At 37.7% G+C, this 18,828-nt stretch overlaps 1 protein-coding gene across 6 annotated transcripts in view; it reads right to left on the bottom strand.

Annotated features, from left to right (window-relative positions):
* The window catches only part of AOPEP (aminopeptidase O (putative)), a 200,943-nt gene that overhangs the window by 86,078 nt on the left and 96,037 nt on the right, over positions 1–18,828 (bottom strand). For all 6 annotated transcript variants that reach the window (XR_015742201.1, XM_026703889.2, XM_087926808.1 and 3 more), the window contains exons 11-12: positions 16,024–16,084; positions 33–95 (exon numbers count right to left, since the gene is read on the bottom strand). Coding sequence is in view for 5 of the 6 variants with exons in the window: in XM_026703889.2 (XP_026559674.2) it covers positions 33–95; positions 16,024–16,084 (124 nt within the window). In the remaining variant the exon portion in view is untranslated. The remainder of the gene's footprint in view (positions 1–32; positions 96–16,023; positions 16,085–18,828) is intronic.

Raw genomic sequence — 18,828 nt, 5'->3', positions numbered from 1 at the left:
ACCAGCTCCCAAAGGGAAAGCGCTTCTTTTACCTCTTCTTTCACTTGCTGCGCTAATCGACCTTCTTCCCAAAGGCGGCTCTCTTCCAGCAAAGGCTAGATGGGGGGAGACAAAATAAAAGAGCAAGTTTATTCGAGGCGATCTGGACCGCAGCTCCAGAGAGAGAGAGAGAGAGAAAGAGCCCCGGTCGTGGCTCCCGGCTTCCGAGATCCTCCGATCCAGCGCCTCCGAAAGCTCCAAGATCGGCTGCGACCAGAGCAAAACTTTCCCCACCGCGCAGCCCGAGCTCGGGCGCTTGGCGAGGGAATCGCTCTTCTCCGACTTGCGCTCGACACACAGACACACACAGAGACAGACAGACACACAGGCACACGCGCACACACACAGACACACAAAAGGCTGCCCGGCGCTGCTGCCTTACGACGCCCGCCGGCTGCGATCGCTCCCGCGGCGCACGAGGGTCGGGTTGTTTGTATTTACCCTGCATAGGGCGGCCCCGGCGGCAGCACCAGCTGCGGCCGACGCGCGAAAAGGCTCCGGTCGCAACCGCGCAACAGGCTTTACAAGGAGCGGAGATCGCGGCTTCCTCGGGCTTTTCTTCGCCCCGCCGCGGAAGACGCGGGGATCTCCGAAGGCAGCAGAAACACCTAAGGGAGCAGGGGGACCCCTTCCTTTCCCCCGCCCTCCGCCCTCCTGGTCCAGCCTCCGAAATCAAAGGAGGAGGAGGAGGAGGAGCCTGCCTTAAGGGGATACTCCAGCCCGATCGGCTTTGTTCAACTCCCGCCCCCCGCATCCCCGAAAGGTAACCTCGGAGGGGGCGGCTCGGGGCGGCGAACGTCACCGTTTCAATCGCCGAGCGTCGTCTGCCTGTCTCCTGCTACGCCCCGCTCAACTTGCCTTGCGTCAAAGGCTCCGTTTGAAGTCGAGCGCTCCGAGCAACAGGCAACCGCCGCCTCCTTCGTCTCTCCCACCCCCCACCCCCAAAAACACAAACAAACACCCCTTCCTTTCCCCACTCCCCACCCACCCACCGCCCGGCTGACGTTTCCGCGCGAACGGCGGCATCCCGGGCTGTCAGTTCTCGTTTGCACGCAAGGCAGCTGCGGGGAAAGGGGTCGAGTGGAAACGGGTGGACCAACTTGCTCGCCTAGGCCGAGTGAGGAGGGCGGGGGGGGAATCCTCGATCGCTCTCGCTCTCTCCAGAGAGAGAGAGAGAGAGAGAGAGAGAGATCGGGGCGGCGATTTCCTTCAACTTAATTCGGAGACCGGCTTTCTCCGGACTTGAATTAAGGCAATGAAGAGGGTGATTTTAGACTATGGGCTTCATGGGGGTGTCTTACTAACCAGGAGCGAGGGTAGCCTTTCCACGGTCAGGGGCATTCCTTAGATGGAACTGGAAAGGGGCTTAAGAGAGGGCGCTGGAGGTAAAGGTCGTTTGCATTCATTAAAAAAAAAAAGAGGGTCCCGGATTTCAGCCTTAAAACTCTGCAATGTAATACAATCTTCAATATTATCAGTGCAAACGTATGAGCTGAATCGGCACTAAAATATTGCTGGCATGGTTATAGGCTCCCCCACCACCTTCAAGTTCATGAACGGATTTGAAAAAGAGCAAAAAAAGTAAAACGAGGTAGAAGCGCGAATAGACACAAAGTTCAATTTTACACCAGAAATGTCGTTTCTCTAGCATCTGCCTGCCCTTCCTTTTCTTCCAAACAGGAACATTCTTTAAGCAAGTATTCTAGCTGAGCATATTAAAATGCAAGGGAAAAAAATTAAAACTTTCTTTTCCGAATAGTTCCTTGACCTCTGTGGAATCCAAAACTATATCAGATGAATTCCATGGAGACTCTGAAGTGCATCTTAAAAGCAAGCATTAAGTTTTGCTTTTTGCCACTGGACTCTTGCCATTTCTATTAGTCATGGTCATTCCACAGTTGATTCCTCCATTAAGCTGCAGCTTGGCAAAGCCTAAACTTTGCTTTAAAGGCCCTACTCTACCCCCAATTGTTTCCTTGAGAGTAAATCCCACTGAACCTATTGAAGTATCATTCCTAAAGTTTGTCTACTGGTATGAAAACTGTACAGGCACTAGGAGATTAAAATGACTTTGGGAACATGTTAAAACAATTAACACTTTTGTGGGAGGGGAGCCATGTTAATCTATGGAGGCCAAATTTTAAAAAAATAAAATCACAAATCTAGTAGCACACACTAAATCACAAAACTGAAGAAGCTTTTGGGATGAAAGTAGTAGACTTTTGTATATATTTACAGATGGAAATATCTGAAGCTTCTTTAGGAAAAAAAAAAAACCCAAGAAAGTCCAGTTGCCTTTTGGGAAAAGCACTTTTGGGACAAATACGGTAGCATCTTTTCCGACTAGTAAATTATATAAAATTTAGTATAAAAAGACTTTTTATGGTTTATGGACTTTCAGCATTATTCAGAAAAAAATGCTACTAGATTACTGATGTTTCTATAAATGTAAAAAAAAGGAACCAAGAAAGAATCGATTCAATCCTCCAGGATAATTATATTTAGCATAATAACATTTTCTGACAGAAGTATATGCATAAACTCACGCTCTCACAAAAATTTGACTGATGAATCTATACTTTCTGGGAAAGAAAGTTTCTTAAGTTTTTAGATCTAGATCAGAGCAGATTTTCTCCTACATGAAATTAGATGCCATTTACGAACAGATGTCAAAACATAAATGTGTGTCGAGTGAGCTCACTAAATCTTGACCACCACTTTAGCTTTATTGCTTTTGGTTTTTAAAAAAGACATTGGTCTGCCCCTATTTTTACTACCACAATAACCTTCTTTCAAGATCAAAAGCTTTAGATCAAAGCCAAGCTCAAAGTCTTTGCTTTAAATAGAAGCAATATTGCCGTGAAATATATTATTCAAAACAAAATATCTTAAAGGAGATATGATGATGGGGGGAAAACTTCTAGATTTTTTTACAGTCTATCATCTGCACTTCTATAACTGTCTAGTTTGGTTCTGCAACCCAACAGAACAGACACAGACTTCAGAGGATAATTAGGACTGCAGAAAAAATAATTACTACCCAACTGCCTTCAATCGAGGACCTGTATACTGCACGGGTCAAAAAGAGGGCTGTGAAAATATTTACAGACCCCTCACATCCCGGACATAAACTGTTTCAACTCCTTCCCTCAAAACGACGCTATAGAGCACTGCATACCGGAACAGCTAGACACAAGGACAATTTTTTCCCGAAAGCTATAACTCTGCTAAACAAATAATTCCCTCAACACTGTTCAACTATTTACAAAGTCTGCACTGCTATTACTGTTAATCTTCTCATCACTCCTTATCACCCATCCCCTCCCACTTGTGACTGTATGACTGTAACTTTGTCGCTTGTATCCTTACAATTTATACTGACTGTTTCCTAGTATGATTTGATTGCTGATTGTACCCTATGACTATTATTAAGTGTCACACCTTATCATTCTCGACTCTTGACGAATGTATCTTTTCTTTTCTGTATACTGAGAGTATTTACACCAAGACAAAATACTTGTGTGTCCAATCACACTTGGCCAATAAAGTATTCTATTCTATTCTACATTCGGGCTAATCCATCTGTAAATATCTATGAAAACTGCTACTTTGAATTATTCAACACTTTCATTGGCAAACATTTCCTTATTTAAGGAAAATTCTGTTAACACAAAGGAGGCATCTGTTTAGAATATATGTATGTTTATTCCAACTTCCAAGGGACAGCTTTCTGCAATTGGTACGCTCATTTCATAATATAATATTCAGGGAAACATGTATATCAAATGATTATATGTCACCAGCCTCTTTTAATGGTTCTCCCAAATATATGAGATGATGGGCCAGGGGGTCCCAAGCAGTGCTATCAATTGTAGTTTCCATCTTATGGAAATTAGACTAGCACCTCCAGTGTTTGCGTATCAGAAGTTGATTAAAAGCAAACCTGTGTTCCAGAAAGTCTTAGGAACTGAATCTTCACCATTGTATCAAAAGTGCTTTTTCCAAAGGCAACTAGACTTGAGGTTTTTTTCCTTAAGGAAGAACGTGGAAGACTAAGAATCTCCACAGACATTGTACCTATTGTATTATGGTAGATTTGTCTGTATCTTAATTTAGGGTTTTTTAAAGTCATGTTTTATGTAAACTGCTGACAATAATTGTTGAGGCCGCAATATAAAAATACAATGAATAATATATTGTATTATGTTATCTATTAATGTTCATGAGATAGTGCTACCCATTCAGATGACCTAGACCTGATTGTTTTGATGTAAATTACTATTATGCAGTAAACTTTAGAAACAGGACATCTAGGTTTAAATGCCCATTAATAATATTTGCTGTGCAACTTTGAACTGTTTTTTTTCTTTCATCCCAGTCTATTTTATAGAACTTTTGGCAAGTTATGGTTGGACATGAAATCTATAGTAGCTTGAGCTCTTAAAGGAAAGGAAGGTAAAACCTAACAAATAAAAATAAGCAATTGTTGCATTTCATATGAGTCTTCCACCACTAATTCAGGATATAAGAATATATAGAGACTTAATGTATCAATACAACCCCTGTCTTGGGCATACAAGGGCCAATAAAAGATGCCTGAAAAGTTGGTAATAGAGCCTTTTCAACATGTGATGGAACACTGTCTTGTATCATCTCCAGCTATCAAAACTAGTAGTGATTGAATGAACTTTTGTGTCGCCTCCATATGATGTTCTTTGAGGTAGATTAAGTTGAATAGTAATTACTAGCCTAGAGTTACTCTACAACCTTCATGATTCAAACAAATTTTAATTCAGAATAAAACATACACTATGCAAGGCCCAATTTGTCTCTATATTAAATAAGCTCTTATGGGCTAATATATTCTCATTTCACTTTTAAATGTATACCCACAAATAAAGTGTGACAGAAAGAACTTTTATATTACTGTTATGATGTAAGACTTTCCAAAAATATCACCAGATGATGATAGTATTTATGGCTACCAGTTAAAGAAAGTCAACTGAGGAATTAAACAAGATCTCATGTGTCTCAATGATTATCAGTTGGTTATTAGATTCAAATGCTGATTTGAAAATGACACCTAACTAAGAAAACATATATGTTATATCTTATGTTATACCATATATGTGTGTGTGTGTGTGTGTGTGTTAAAGATATGCTATAGAAACAATATGCTCATTAAGTAATGTGTAAATATTCAGAATACATATGAAGTGCAAGCAGTTTTTAACCACAGAATGCTAAATGTACAATGTTAAATGCTGAAAATACAGATTTATATTCCTTCACCAAACCAACTCAACCTCACAGAATGAAGCAAGAGTAACTTTGTGTGTGTGTGTGTGTGTGTGAGAGAGAGAGAGAGAGAGAGAGAGAGGAGGGGAAGGGGGAGGGGGAGAGATAGAGAGCTGTGTGACAGTTGCTCCTCTATGCCACTGTCCCTCTGGGAAACTTATTTAACTGTTGAAATTATGTTATATTCAATCAGAATCTGCTTTCTTGTATCTTAAATAATGTCTATGTATCCCTTCACTCTGGAACGAAAGAGATCAGATTTTAGTCTTCTTTGTGACATCATTGCAGATACAGATAGTCCTTGCTTAATGTCAACTCGTTCAACAATCATGCAAAGTTACAATAGCATTGAATGAGGAGTACTTAGGATGGGTCTTCGTAGCTGCAGCTGTTACAAGCATCCCTGTGGTCACATGATCATGATTTGGGCACTCTGGCTTGAAATTGCAGCCTTGCAACATCTTCACAGTATTGCCATTCATAGCCTTCACTGCCAGCCCCCAACATGCAAAGGGGAAGCTGGCAGAAGGTTGCAAATGGCGATCATGTGACCAGGAATGCTGCAGCTATGTGGGATTTACCTAATAACATCAGCTGGGCTGCCAGAATTGCCACTGAAAGTCAGTGTGGTCCCATGACATCATGCAACAGAGTTCCTGGTCCAATTACCTTTAGTAAGTGAGGTCAATCTGAATTTGAAGAATACTATTATTTCTTCCCTCAAGGCTTGGCTCAAAATTAAGTATACCTGTCTCCTTTTATCTTCGTAGATTCTAGTCTTCTAATTGATCTTGGTGTCTTCTCTAGACCTGTTACAATTCTCTGAATCTCTCTTAAAATGTGATACTTTGAACTTGTGACTAGAAAATTATGCTTGTTTACACAGAAGAAAACTGCATTTGTCTTTATTACAATAATATCTCACTTTCGACTCATACTTGGTTTGTCATTCATTAATATTGCAAAATATTTTTTTTACAAATAGCATTGCCCAGCCAGATGTCCACTATCTTTTATCCCTGCCTTTGATTTTTGTTTCCAAAATAAAAACTCTGAACTTATTGGTGTTAGATTTCACATATTTACGTTCAACTCATTTTTTAATCTATCAAGGACATTCAGAATTGTATTTCTTCCTTCTAGATATTAGTATCTCATTCAATTTTGTGTCATTTGCAAATAAGAAAAGTATACCCTCCACTTCTTCAACCAAGTCATTAATGACAATACTGTATTGATATTTAAAAGATCAGGGCTGTTATATATTACATTCTACACGGCACCTATAGTATAACTGTCTCCAATCTGATAAAGAATCATTGATTAGCCTTCTGAATATGAGAGTCTACTTGGAATATGATTGTCATTCCAGAGGGGGGGGAGAGGGGGAGGGGGAGTGAGGGAGAGAGAGAGAGAGAGAGAGAGAGAGAGAGAATGCTCCGTAACAATTTTCCCCAACCTCATAGCTCCTGATGTGTTGGACTAATTGTCTATTTCATGCAAGAATCTGTTGTGAAGTTAGTATAAGTCATTCTGCTAAAACAATCTTAACTTTGCTATATATGCTTTTTAAATTGAACATTTGGTTGATTATTTATTACACACAGATGTGCTGTCCAAGATCTTTTTCACGAAGGACAGCTAATAATTATTTATGAGCATATCAGTAGACCCTAGATCTGATACAAGAATACCCTGTTTACAACAACTGATTATAGTACTCTTGGAAGTACAATAATCTCAGACCAGGTGTACAACTGAAAAGCCGGTTTGGTATAGAGATTAAGACATCAGATTGGAAACTGGAGACCATGAGTTCTAGTTCTAGCCTTTGGTACATAGCCAAAGCTTGGATAAGCTTGAACTAGTCAGTTTCTCTCAGCCTTAGGAAGGAGGTCATGGCAAACCCCTTTTGAAAAACCTTGCCAAGAAAACTGCAGGCAGTCTCAAAGAACCAGACATGACTGAACATAAGAAAGGTGTTAATAGTGAATATGTCATCAAACAAAATATGCTGGCATCCTAGAAAGTTATTCAGACTTAAGGTTTAGAATCCAATGGAAATGTAGTTAGCAGATTTGCAGATACAAGACAAAAATATGATTCAGAACTTGCAAGTTTCTTCATGTTCCAGTTAGCTTTTATCATGAAATGCACTGGGGTATAATGTAAAACTGTTGGGATTTTGCTTCTATTTTCTTATGCTCTGAATTCTAAGACTGTAGCATAATGTAGAATGCTTTCACACGGCATGCATGAATCTTTAAACATAATCAGTTATTTTTGGAATTCTTATATAGTTTACCCCAAAAAAATTTTTTAGCATGTCTCAATGACCACCCAAAAACAGTTTTAGGCATATCTAAACTGCTTTACTAGCAGTTCTAGTAAAGATCCAAACAGCTGGGCCTCTGAGTAGCTGAAGCATACCAAAACATTAAAGAGTTTTATCCACCACCAGGCCAAGCAAAATGTCTTGCTATTTAAATGAAATTTGAGCTTTTCATACTACATGCCTGAAAATTTCTCAAATTTATTCAATAGCTGGGTAGAGTCTGATTCAGAGCAGAACTCCATGTCAGATGTATACACTTCTTTAGTTGTGTCATACTCTGCCTTTTTCATAAAATGCAGGACCACTGTCGCTTGTTTATCTACTCAAAATCAGACAACCACACCCAGAGAATCAGCCTAGTAAAGAAACACTGGCTTTTCTTTATCCTTTTCAAAAATTTATATTAAAAAACAAACAAACTTCAGCATGACAGTTAATTTTTGGTAATGCTTTAAATATGAGCATTCCTATCAAAATCAATCCATGATAAAAGCGGAGAGCATTTTTATTTGTTTTGTCAGTGTTGATTTTTGGTGACTGCCTAGACAAGTCTTTCTGGTTTTCTTGACAACATTTTTGGAAGTAGTTTGCCATTTCTTCCTTCCTAGGGCTAAAAGAGAATGATTGGCCCAATTGACCCAGCTGGCTTTCTGCCTCAGGTGGAAGTACATATAGTCCTCAAGTTACAACCACAATTGAGCCCAAAATTGATGTTGCTAAGTGAAACATTTGTTAAGTGAGTTTGCCCTATTTTAGGATTTTTCTTGTCACAGTTGTTAAGTGAATCAATATATTTGTTAAGTTAGCAACACGGTTGTTAAGTGAATCTGGCTTCCCCATTGACTTTGCTTGTCAGAAGGTCACAAAACTTGATCACATGACTTTGGGACACAGCAATGGTCATAAATGTCAACCAGTTATCAAGCATCTGAATTTTGATCACATGACCAACAACGGTCTTACTTAGCAATGAAAATTTTTGGCTCAATTGTGGTCATAAGTCGAGGACTACCAGTATTTGCATTCGGGGCCTGGTTAGGAAACATATGAGCCTCTACTATCAACAGTTCCATTGGCAAAGAATTAACATTTCTTCTTACGACTTACTTAAATCTATTTTGACAAGAGACCAGGATATTTGGAAATCCTTCTCATCCATATACTCAAATTTAAGATCCCTCAGAGAAGCTCTTTTATTTCTTCCATTGGAATCCAGGAGGCTTCTCACTGGTTGCTCACAGGTTTTTCCACTTTCTATAAAGAGAGGCTAGCGCTACTATTTTTCTCCCTGAATCCATTTTTATTCTGACATGTTTGATTCCTAAGCCCCCTTGCTTCTGAAAGCAAGTTTTGAACATGCTGTTATTACTTTGTTACTATTGTGCATTTACTTGCTACATTTCCATGTTTTAATTACTACTTTCTTCTGTGATCTATGTTTTATCGTTAGCCTAATGTAGGAACTGCATCCAAAACAATTTTACTGAGAAAGCCCCAATGAACAAAAGTTCCTGCTGCTCTTACTCATAGATCTTCCTTTCGTGATAATTGCATCTTAGAACATTGTCTGAAAGTGCATCATGCAATAATCATGTTAAAGCAAAATAGGCTTCATCGTGGTCAGTTGATAGATGAGAGAGCACTTATGTTTATATATACCCATAAATATAACAATATACTGGACTGCTCTAGTTTTTCATGAAGAAATATATAGGCCAGCTGAAGCCTAGTTTTGGAGAAGAATACAGGTAGTTGGCCACAATTGAGCCCAAAATTTATGTTGCTAAGTGAGAAATTTGTTAAGTGAATGTTGCCATATTTTACAACTTTTTTGCCTCATTTGTTCAGTGAATCATTGCAGATGCCAAATTGGTAAGTGAATCTGGATTCCCTATTGATTTTGCATGTCGGAAGTTTGCAAAATGGGATCATATGACCCTGGGACATTGCAATGGTCATAAATATGAGATAGTTGCCAAGCGTCTGAATTTTGATCATGTGACCATGGGGATGTTGCAACAGTCATAAGTGTGAAAAACGGCCATAAGTCACCTTTTTCTGTCAATGTAATAGTCCTGAGGGCACTTGCAGTTTAATTTAGTTTTAGTTTACATTATTGTCATTGCACCTCGTACAACGAAATCAAACACCATCTTCAGTGCACATCATGACCATGTAAATAAACACCAACACACATCCTTCACACTCCACACATTGAACCGAAAACCCCTGACACGGCACCAATACTGCACTATACAGCAGAATTCAAAAGAGCTACTGCCCTGGGATAGAATAGCCTATTTGTCCTTGTTTTTATTATTCTGTACTGTCTGTCAGATGGTAATAGTTCAAATAAAGGATGCCCAGGATGAGATGGATCTTTGAGAACGTTTTGAACTTTCTTAAGGCAGTGGGAACTATAAAGCTCTTCCAAAGAAGGGAGAGGGCAACCAATGATCTTCTGGGCAATGACGTTAACCCTCTGAAGTGCTTTCCAGTGAGGGAAGAAATTGAAGTGCATTAGGATCTGCCAGTTCCCAATGTATGGAATTGCCCCTTTTCTTCCCATTCTTCATTTATAATGGAATAAACCAAATGCTTTCCCAAGATTTAGAAAAAATGCATTAGCTCATTTAGGGTTATACAAACCAGCAATTTTAAAAATTGCAAGTCACTTATTAATGCATTTCTAAGCTGCAATCTTGCATAAGTAAGAAGAGCCATTGAACTTTAGAGCAGAGATGCTTAGGACTGTCTTTTTATTGGCTTATATTCTTTGTGCATGCCTTTTGGTTATAAAGCAGTGTGAATATGATTTAAATATGGTCATAAACCATTCTAACACTCCCTCATAGCTCAAGAACTTCACCACCTTTCCAGGTAGAGAGGAGGGAGAAAGAGAGACACACAGAAAGAGAAACAGAGAGAATGAATCCCAAATTGGAAGTATGTTTAGCAATAACAATGGAAATTGTAAAATCCCTCCCAATTACAGCAAGATTTTAATCAAAATCTAAATAGATGCAATATAACCAACTTCTCTTAACTGTTAAATATTTTTAGCATAAAAACCTAAATGTGTTTTATGTTTTACAACTGATCCAAGTTTAAAAAGCGAGGTTTTCTTCCTGAAATAGTTAAATTGTACTTGCTTACAGTATTTCCAAAATCAATAGAAGCCTGCCATTGGTTGGCATCTTTACATATCTATTGTACCAAAACTGTCTCTGCTTCAGTCCCTCAAGGAGGACTTCCAATGCTGAAAAACAGTCAGCACTGAGCCTCTGGGAAATTGTACCGCTTGAAGTGAACTCAGCTGCCCTTCTTTACTGGCATGCCAGTAGGCTTGGGAAAATGAAAACCATGGCAAAGAGCTAGAAAGGCGTGGAGTACAAAGACTTTTAGTAAATTGATATAGTAAAAGTTTTTTCTGAGATAGACAGGCAATCCATTATCATGCAAAGATGTGCTGTTTGAATTATGGGACGTCTCCTCCTCCTTCTCAGGATACTGAAAATAGAGAATACTGGAAGCCAAAGCTGATTACAATTTTTCCTCAGAATTACTTTTACATCTACACAGTATATCAGCCAGCAAGTAAACAGCCAACTGGTGGAAGTTGCGTCTATAGCATTTTGTTTGTTTATTGCTGCATACAGAGACCAGGGAAGATATTCCAATCAAATTTGAAACTCAGGGAACACTATTCAAAAGGAAAAGTATTTTGGGACTGCATATTTCTTTCCTTCCCATGTTGTTTTAAATGGCCAAAATACTTTCAGAAAGACAAGAGTTAATTCATAGCTAATCTTTGCTCTTCTTAGGATCTTTTTGTAAGGCACAAATTAAAATAGGCTTGTACTTTTATTACAAAAGCTCACATCCCTATTTAAGAAAGACCTTTCTTCCCTCCTCTGGGCTTCCAGACCTTTCTATATGTAGGTGGAAGAGTAGGAACTTGGGAATGTGAATTTGATCCAGCATTGACCAGCCAGGCAGCAAACTCTTATTGTTCTGGAGATACCAAACATACTTCCTTTCTACTAGGGGCAAATCCAGCCATTCTGTGCATAACTTAGCTTTTATGCTCAGCAGTGTGATTAACAGGAGAAAGACAAGCCACAAAGAATATTTAGGCTTTGTATAAAGCTCAGTAAAAAATTTAGTATGAGCTATTTTCATGGATTCTTTTCTAAAGGGAAAAATTTTTAAACTAGATTTTTGGCAATATGGTGCTACTTTTAAAACTCTCTGTATAAATTCACAGTAAAAGCTCATTCATTAACCTACAGTATGTCCTGAAATGCCAACATGAACAGATCAGTGATATATCAAACTTCAGAATGATGGTAACTTTCTCTTGAGAGCACCTATCAACACCAGACCTCATAGGAGTTGAACAGGCAAACTGTAAAGTTTCAATGGAGCAGAAAAAAAAAAAAGGAAATAGTCTCCAAATGAGGGGTTGTAACATATGCTTACTAGGTGAAAGAGCTGTATTGCCTATTTTTAAATACTGTATTTGACCTGCAGAAATAGAGACATCTTCTTAAACTTGCATTACATTCACTTTCTTCATCAAGCTATATTCTTCATCAAGATACATTACATTAATGTAGACAGACACTGGGGCCAAACAAACCCAGAAGAAATATGTAAAAAATAATAATCTAGAAGGATTGTTACTACTCTAGAGCTGACAATCACTTTCAGAAATAAAGTCTGAATTTGTTTATGCTGAAGATGGGATAAAGAAAGTAAGTGCTGGGGACAAATACAAATATTAAAAATGACCCCCTATAAATGTCATGCATACATCAGTAAATTTAAAATAAATAGATTTTTCTTATTTGATGAATGCATTCCCTAAAATCTGTAAGGTTGGTTTATAATAGCATAATTAGAAAATAATATATAACCTATTGTCTTCAGCCACAATTATTTTCCAAATCATACTGACACATTCCAAAGCCAGCCAAAACGAAACTAGACATTTGCTGAGAAGATTGCTAATCAGGTACTACAGCTTACTCTATAGATAACTAAAGCACAAAACCTTTTGTGAATATCTCTTAGGAAAAATATTTTGTTATTATATCTGGATGAATGCCATTTGCTTGTTTTTCATTTATTTCAAATGTAATTCAACATGGAGCTGAGAAATCTTAGTCTAATCTGGAAATGCATTTTCATTTAAGCACTGTAGCTATGATAAAAAAATGTATAAATGTGAAGATTACTTAACCTGATTTTGCTATATTTTATAATAATATTGCTAATCACCTTGAAATTAACTGACGATGCTTTGGCATGATGGCCAATATCCCAGACAAAAATATTCTAAATAGGAAACTTTGTTTATCAAAGATAAGAATCAATAAAAAGTCAAAAATTAGTACATTGAAATACTTAAATCAAGTCTTGCCAAGCATCTGGATCATCTGAAAACGTTTCTGCAAAATGACAGAAAATTCACAAACAATATTTAATTTGTTCTGGGAAAGGCACATGTTCTTGACTGCTTCATTTTTCCTAAGAGAGATACACAAATATTTGGATACTCCAGAGCACTTCATTTTTTTGGATTTCTGTTACTATAGTTCAGGAAGGAAATAAAATGTTTTATGATTAGCCTTAAATGGATTGGATTAATTGAACAAATATCTCTGTTTGCCATATTTATTCAAGTTTATATTCCAGGACATTCTCCAGATGATCCCTACCCCTCAAATAAGACAGAAGCTACAAGCATGAAAGTCTTAGATTACCTCCTTTTCATTATTTAAATTACTACTGTTGTGTTCTTACAAAAGGACTCCAGAGTAAGTTGCAATTTCGATTTCCTTATTACATGACACTCCATCACATCACTTCTCTATTTTGCTTCCCTTCCCACTCTTCTCCAAGATCTCTCTCTACCTGTTTTTCTGCAATTTTTCTTCAGAGTTGTATTAACACACTACAATTATTCTGCTATAACAGAGAGAGGAAATTAGTCATTAAAACTTTCCTCCCCAGACAACAAAAGCTGATGTTAGAGCAATTTAAGATGGCTAATTAAGAAGTAAATCTGAAGCTAATCAGTCTTTAATTTTTCAACTTAGATCAATAGCAAGTAATGTAAAGTGGATTGATGTTGTGAATAAGTGGTGTATTTAAACTACAAGGGTCTTTACTAATGTTTCTCTGTATATTTCATTACAAAAATATTTATTTATTTATTTATTTATTTGTAAAATTTATTGGCAACCCATCTTACCTCAGGGTAACTCTGGGCATTACTGCCTCAGCTACAGAGGTTATAGATATATTTAGGGGGAAAAAATGGAAGAAGCTAAAGTTACCATCACATAGATCTCCATAAAAAAATGAGAGAAAAGGAGAAATGATTCTAAAGTTCAATTTTAAAATGAATGCATGTAGAAGAAGAAGAAAAAAATCCTCATGCGGCATTTTGGATCATGGGTATAATAACAAAAGAAGATAAGAAAAAGTGGAGCCCAACATATGCATATAGGAAAGGAACAAGCAAAAACACGATATACTGATAAGTTGTAAAACTACAGCCAATGCTGTAGGAGAAAGCATAGAGTAGACCAACCAAAATATGTGATTTAATGAAGTACACAAATTATTACAGAATATGATTATTACTTGTTTAAATAACTGAAGGGTGTGTTAAGTAAGCATAGAGTTTGTGGATAGTATTTCCTTATTTATTACCTTGGGTGGGGTTATACTAAACAGATGACTAAAGAAAAATGTATGTTGACCATGGAAATCTTGGTAGAGAATTACAATTAAAACAAATCATAGATGTCATCGATCTCGAAATGTTTATAAAACAGACAGGAACAATAGCAAATGTCTGGAAGCATATTTTTACACAACAATAGACACGGCCACATCATTATTTAAATGATTTCTTAATAGGTTCTTTCGTACTCTAAAATCAGCTGTTTCTAAAGTCGTCGTGTCACTTAAACTCAGTCTGGAGTTGCTGACATTAAATCATTATTAACTTAGTAGAAGGTGAAAAGCTCTCCAGTCCTGTGGTGAGTCACCTCTTAAGCTGCTGTACATCCTGAACTGATAAACAGCAAAATCAACAGCACAGGACAATTGACCTCATTTAACCCAGACTCAACAAGCTTCAAGAAAATGCTGTTCTACAATCCTTTGTCTCTACACAAATGTCCTTTTTTCATATACTATAATCTTAACACACTGGAAAATCTAGCTGCGATCCAGACAAAAGCTATGGGGAGGGGACATTCTTTTATAAAGCCCAATTTCCTGAAAAATCCTTCATAAGGAATTTGAAGAATATTTACTAAAGCCATGGCCTCTCCTATCCCGACTGTTTTGAGCATAAGTGTTGTATTCCATTTATCTGAACTGCTCTGAGTGGGCATGACAGGAAAATAACTGAAATTGATAGATAAAAACATTTGCTCCTTTAGATTTATAAGATTTCTAAGATAGGGAATGGGAAACTGGTTCTATGACTCACTGCTAGATTAATCTATTCTTGGTTTCTGCCAATTTTGCCTGGGCTAGCCAAATAGACTGGCCATTACAGAGATTGAAGGTCAACATTGCAGGGAGATCAAATTTTGGATGTCTGGAGAATATGTATGCAATCCACAGAAGGATATCTGAAGGATAATGATGTGTTTTTAAATGTACTTGTTGTCTCTAGCATTTCCAGATAACTGGATACAGCAATTAAATATATGAATCATAGCCAGAATGTACAATTGCTATATAGATTTCTGGGAGGATAGTTTCTTTACTGCCACTGTTTATACTGGGTTGATATCATTTTATATTCCTGTCTGAAGAATATCAATCCTTTAGAAATTAAATAAATATTTAATTTTTCCCTTTTCTTTTCAGAAAACATTCTGTTCCTAGCATAACTGCAACAGGTGTGAAATCTTATAAATCAGTCCCACTCAACATTAAAAGGTTGATAAATAAAATTAATTTAAGGCAGTGTTTTACTTCATCCACAATAATGCAAGAAACAAACTTCCATTTAAAAAATGTGAAGTGTCAATAAGATTCCTTAATAATACAATTTCCAATGAACAGTATGCTTTGTAATAAAGTAAGGTTTAAGAGATTTTTCCCTTTTGGCAGCATCTCTTCCAGGGAAATAGAAAATGGAACCTGCAATTGATAAAAGTTGATTCCCATATGTATATTTTATAAAAACATAAACTGGATACCATTAAAACTTAGATATTATTTCATGCCGTATCTATTAGAGAAGGAAGAATAATTTGAACAACATGTTCAGCAGATTCATGCACAGGATTCTATTCAAAAACTACATTTCCATTTACCTTGGGTATTCCTGAGCAGTCAAGCCACTTCTGGAAAATGTTTTCGATTGCCAGACCATACCTTCCAAACAAATAAAAAATTAATCATAAAAATGCAATGTATATAAGTGTGTGTGTATGTGTGTGTAATCTTTGGGTTATCACTATTTGTTCAGCAGCTATTCAAAGTTCTGACATCACTAAATGAAAGGTACTTACAATGGGACCTTGTAATTCTGTCTGTTGCAGTACTCCAGACACAGCATTGCTATTTCTGACAATCCTGCCAGGTTCCCACAAAACAAGTCAATGGAAAACCCGGGAGAAAGTTAAAAGTCATGTGAGGTCCTCATTTAACAACCCATGTGGCCCTTGCTTAACAACAAATGACAGAATTGTTGTTGCTAAGCGACTTGGTCACTTGATGTTGCTTAGCGATAGTAAATCCAGTCCCAGTTGCCATCATAACCTAAGTACTGCTTGGGTGTATATCTCTTGTGTGTGAGACATGCACCTATCTCCCCTTACACACACACACAGACACACATGATAAAAATAGAATAGTTGCATTCACTCTTAAGAGTTTATTAATTTTTCCATTTTTGTAATTTCTTCATACTTTTTATTAAAGCAGTTAATGAATGGGAAATTCCAGTTATTTAAAATTCCCTAATACGAGTTTTCATATGCTGCTCCTATGTACATTCATACATGTTCATCTATAAACACATTACTATATATAAATTGGCATTCTTTCTTTCTGAGTTCAAGAAGAGCAACTTAGGCATAGCTTTTACTTCTAACACGGAGGAGGACATGCTATGGTTGAATAGATGAATCTGGCATGATTTCCTATATTTTGCCCATAATTTTAATATCGTATTTGCTTTATTACATAGCTTTATTGATTGTTTTTGAAGAATTCTTTGTTTTAAATGATATTTTGATTTGTCAACCACTCAGAGCTTTCAGGACTAGGCAGTATACAAATGAAATGAAACAAAATGAAACAAGATAAAACAAAATTTAAGCACAGAGACCAAGATAAAGCAGTGAACCTATAAAAATATAAATATAAAGCAATTCAACTGTGTAGCTGCCTTAAAGATGGTTCAGCAGACAAGTACCTTAAACGCCCCATAAATATTTAGATAATAAGACAAGCTAAAATTAAAAGGCATTCGGTAAAATGTCAAACATAACAACAAAAGCAGTGCTCTGTGGAATCTAATCCCTACCCCTTTTAGTCCAGCAGTCTGCTCTCACAGTGGACAACAACTAACTGCTCAACTAACTGCTAACTGCTCAAGGAATTCACTGGTTTCCCAGCATAGAGCCTTCTACTGTATTACACAACTGTATTGTGTCTGTTTTGTTTGTACCCTTCAATTGGGTAAACAGCATTACATATTTTTTTAGCCAGTAAGCCTGAAATGGGCTATAGAATGTATTCCAAATCCAGGACCCATAATTCCTGCAGGATTGAAATTTGTTAAAGTTGTGGTCATTTCAATGCTGCCATGCTGCTGTTCCACAGCACTGCTGAGGAACAGCACTGCTGAGGTCAGCTGCAGTCGATGGTCACCATTTTCAGCACTCTCTGCCAACTTCCTATAAGAAAAGTCAATGGGAAAGTTGGCACTGGCAGGTATTTGCTGCTGTTCCCACTGCTTTTTGCCTGCTTGCATCATTTTGTTCCTTTGTTTAGATAAAGAAATTACTCTGAAATGAGGACCCAATGGGTCATGGGTTGCCTAATATACTTTAAAGCCCAAAACAGAACCGCATATGGTACATACTATGCAGATAATTATTAGATAATACAGGGTTCTATTTCCATCATGAAAGATAATAAGTACAGTATTTCTACTATAAACAGAATTCAACATTCAGAAGTCTAACATTTGTTCATTTGGCAACAAATTATTATATAGGAATAATTATATAATTATTATATAAATGAAAGTCCCGTAATTCAAACTTACGACCACAGTTGAACCCAAATTTATGTTGCTAAGCAAGACAATTGTTAAATGAGTTTTGATTCATTTTACTATCTTTCTTGGCACAGTTGTTAAGTGAATCACTGAAGCTGTTAATACAGTTTTTAAGTGAACCCGGCTTCCCATTAACTTAGCTTGCCAGAAGGTCACAAAAGGGGATCAGTGACCCTGGGACACTGCGATAGTGTTATGCCCCTGTTGGAATCTGATTCCGAGGGGGAGGTCGAGCAGCTGACAGGGAGTGGGAGTGTGGCTCCAGTGGCTGTGTAAGAAACTGGGGAAGGGCACAGTCCGCCTGGGCCTTTAGAAGAAGACCTAGGGCCATCCCCTCTTCATCCTATGGCATGCAGGCAGGAACGGAGAAGGGAGCAATGTGAATTACATGGGTTACGGTGGAGAAAAGGGCCCCGATTCCTTTCATTAGCTGCAGCTGGGAAAACAGGATTTTAAAACGGCATTTTGGCACACAGCACCTTGCTGGGAGCAAAGTGTGAATGATCTTGGTTTGTCAAGTATTATCTGGGTTCTGGTGTCTTCCCAACTGTGTGTGTGCAATTCCTTATCGTGCCCTGTCTCATTAATTGCTGTGGAGTGGTTTGTGTTGGTTTTTATTTATAATCTATATGTACTTTGGGTTCGGACTGAATTTCTTCCCTTTAGAAACTGTTCTTGGGAGAGTTTTTTCTCCAGCTGATGATAACTGGACATTGGGGGCCAAGTTGGAGGTATTCAAGGAACTTTACCTACTTTTGTGACTTTGTTGCTTTTGTGCCACGCCCCGGGTCATCACAGACCATCATAAATATGAGCTAGTTACCAAGTG

The sequence above is a fragment of the Pseudonaja textilis genome, chromosome 2 (genome assembly GCF_049901715.1).
Source record: "Pseudonaja textilis isolate UNSWEBS1 chromosome 2, rPseTex1.2, whole genome shotgun sequence".
Lineage (NCBI taxonomy): Eukaryota > Metazoa > Chordata > Lepidosauria > Squamata > Elapidae > Pseudonaja > Pseudonaja textilis.
The sequence above is the reverse complement of the archived record's forward strand: the minus strand, read 5'-3'. Positions and strand labels throughout refer to the sequence as shown.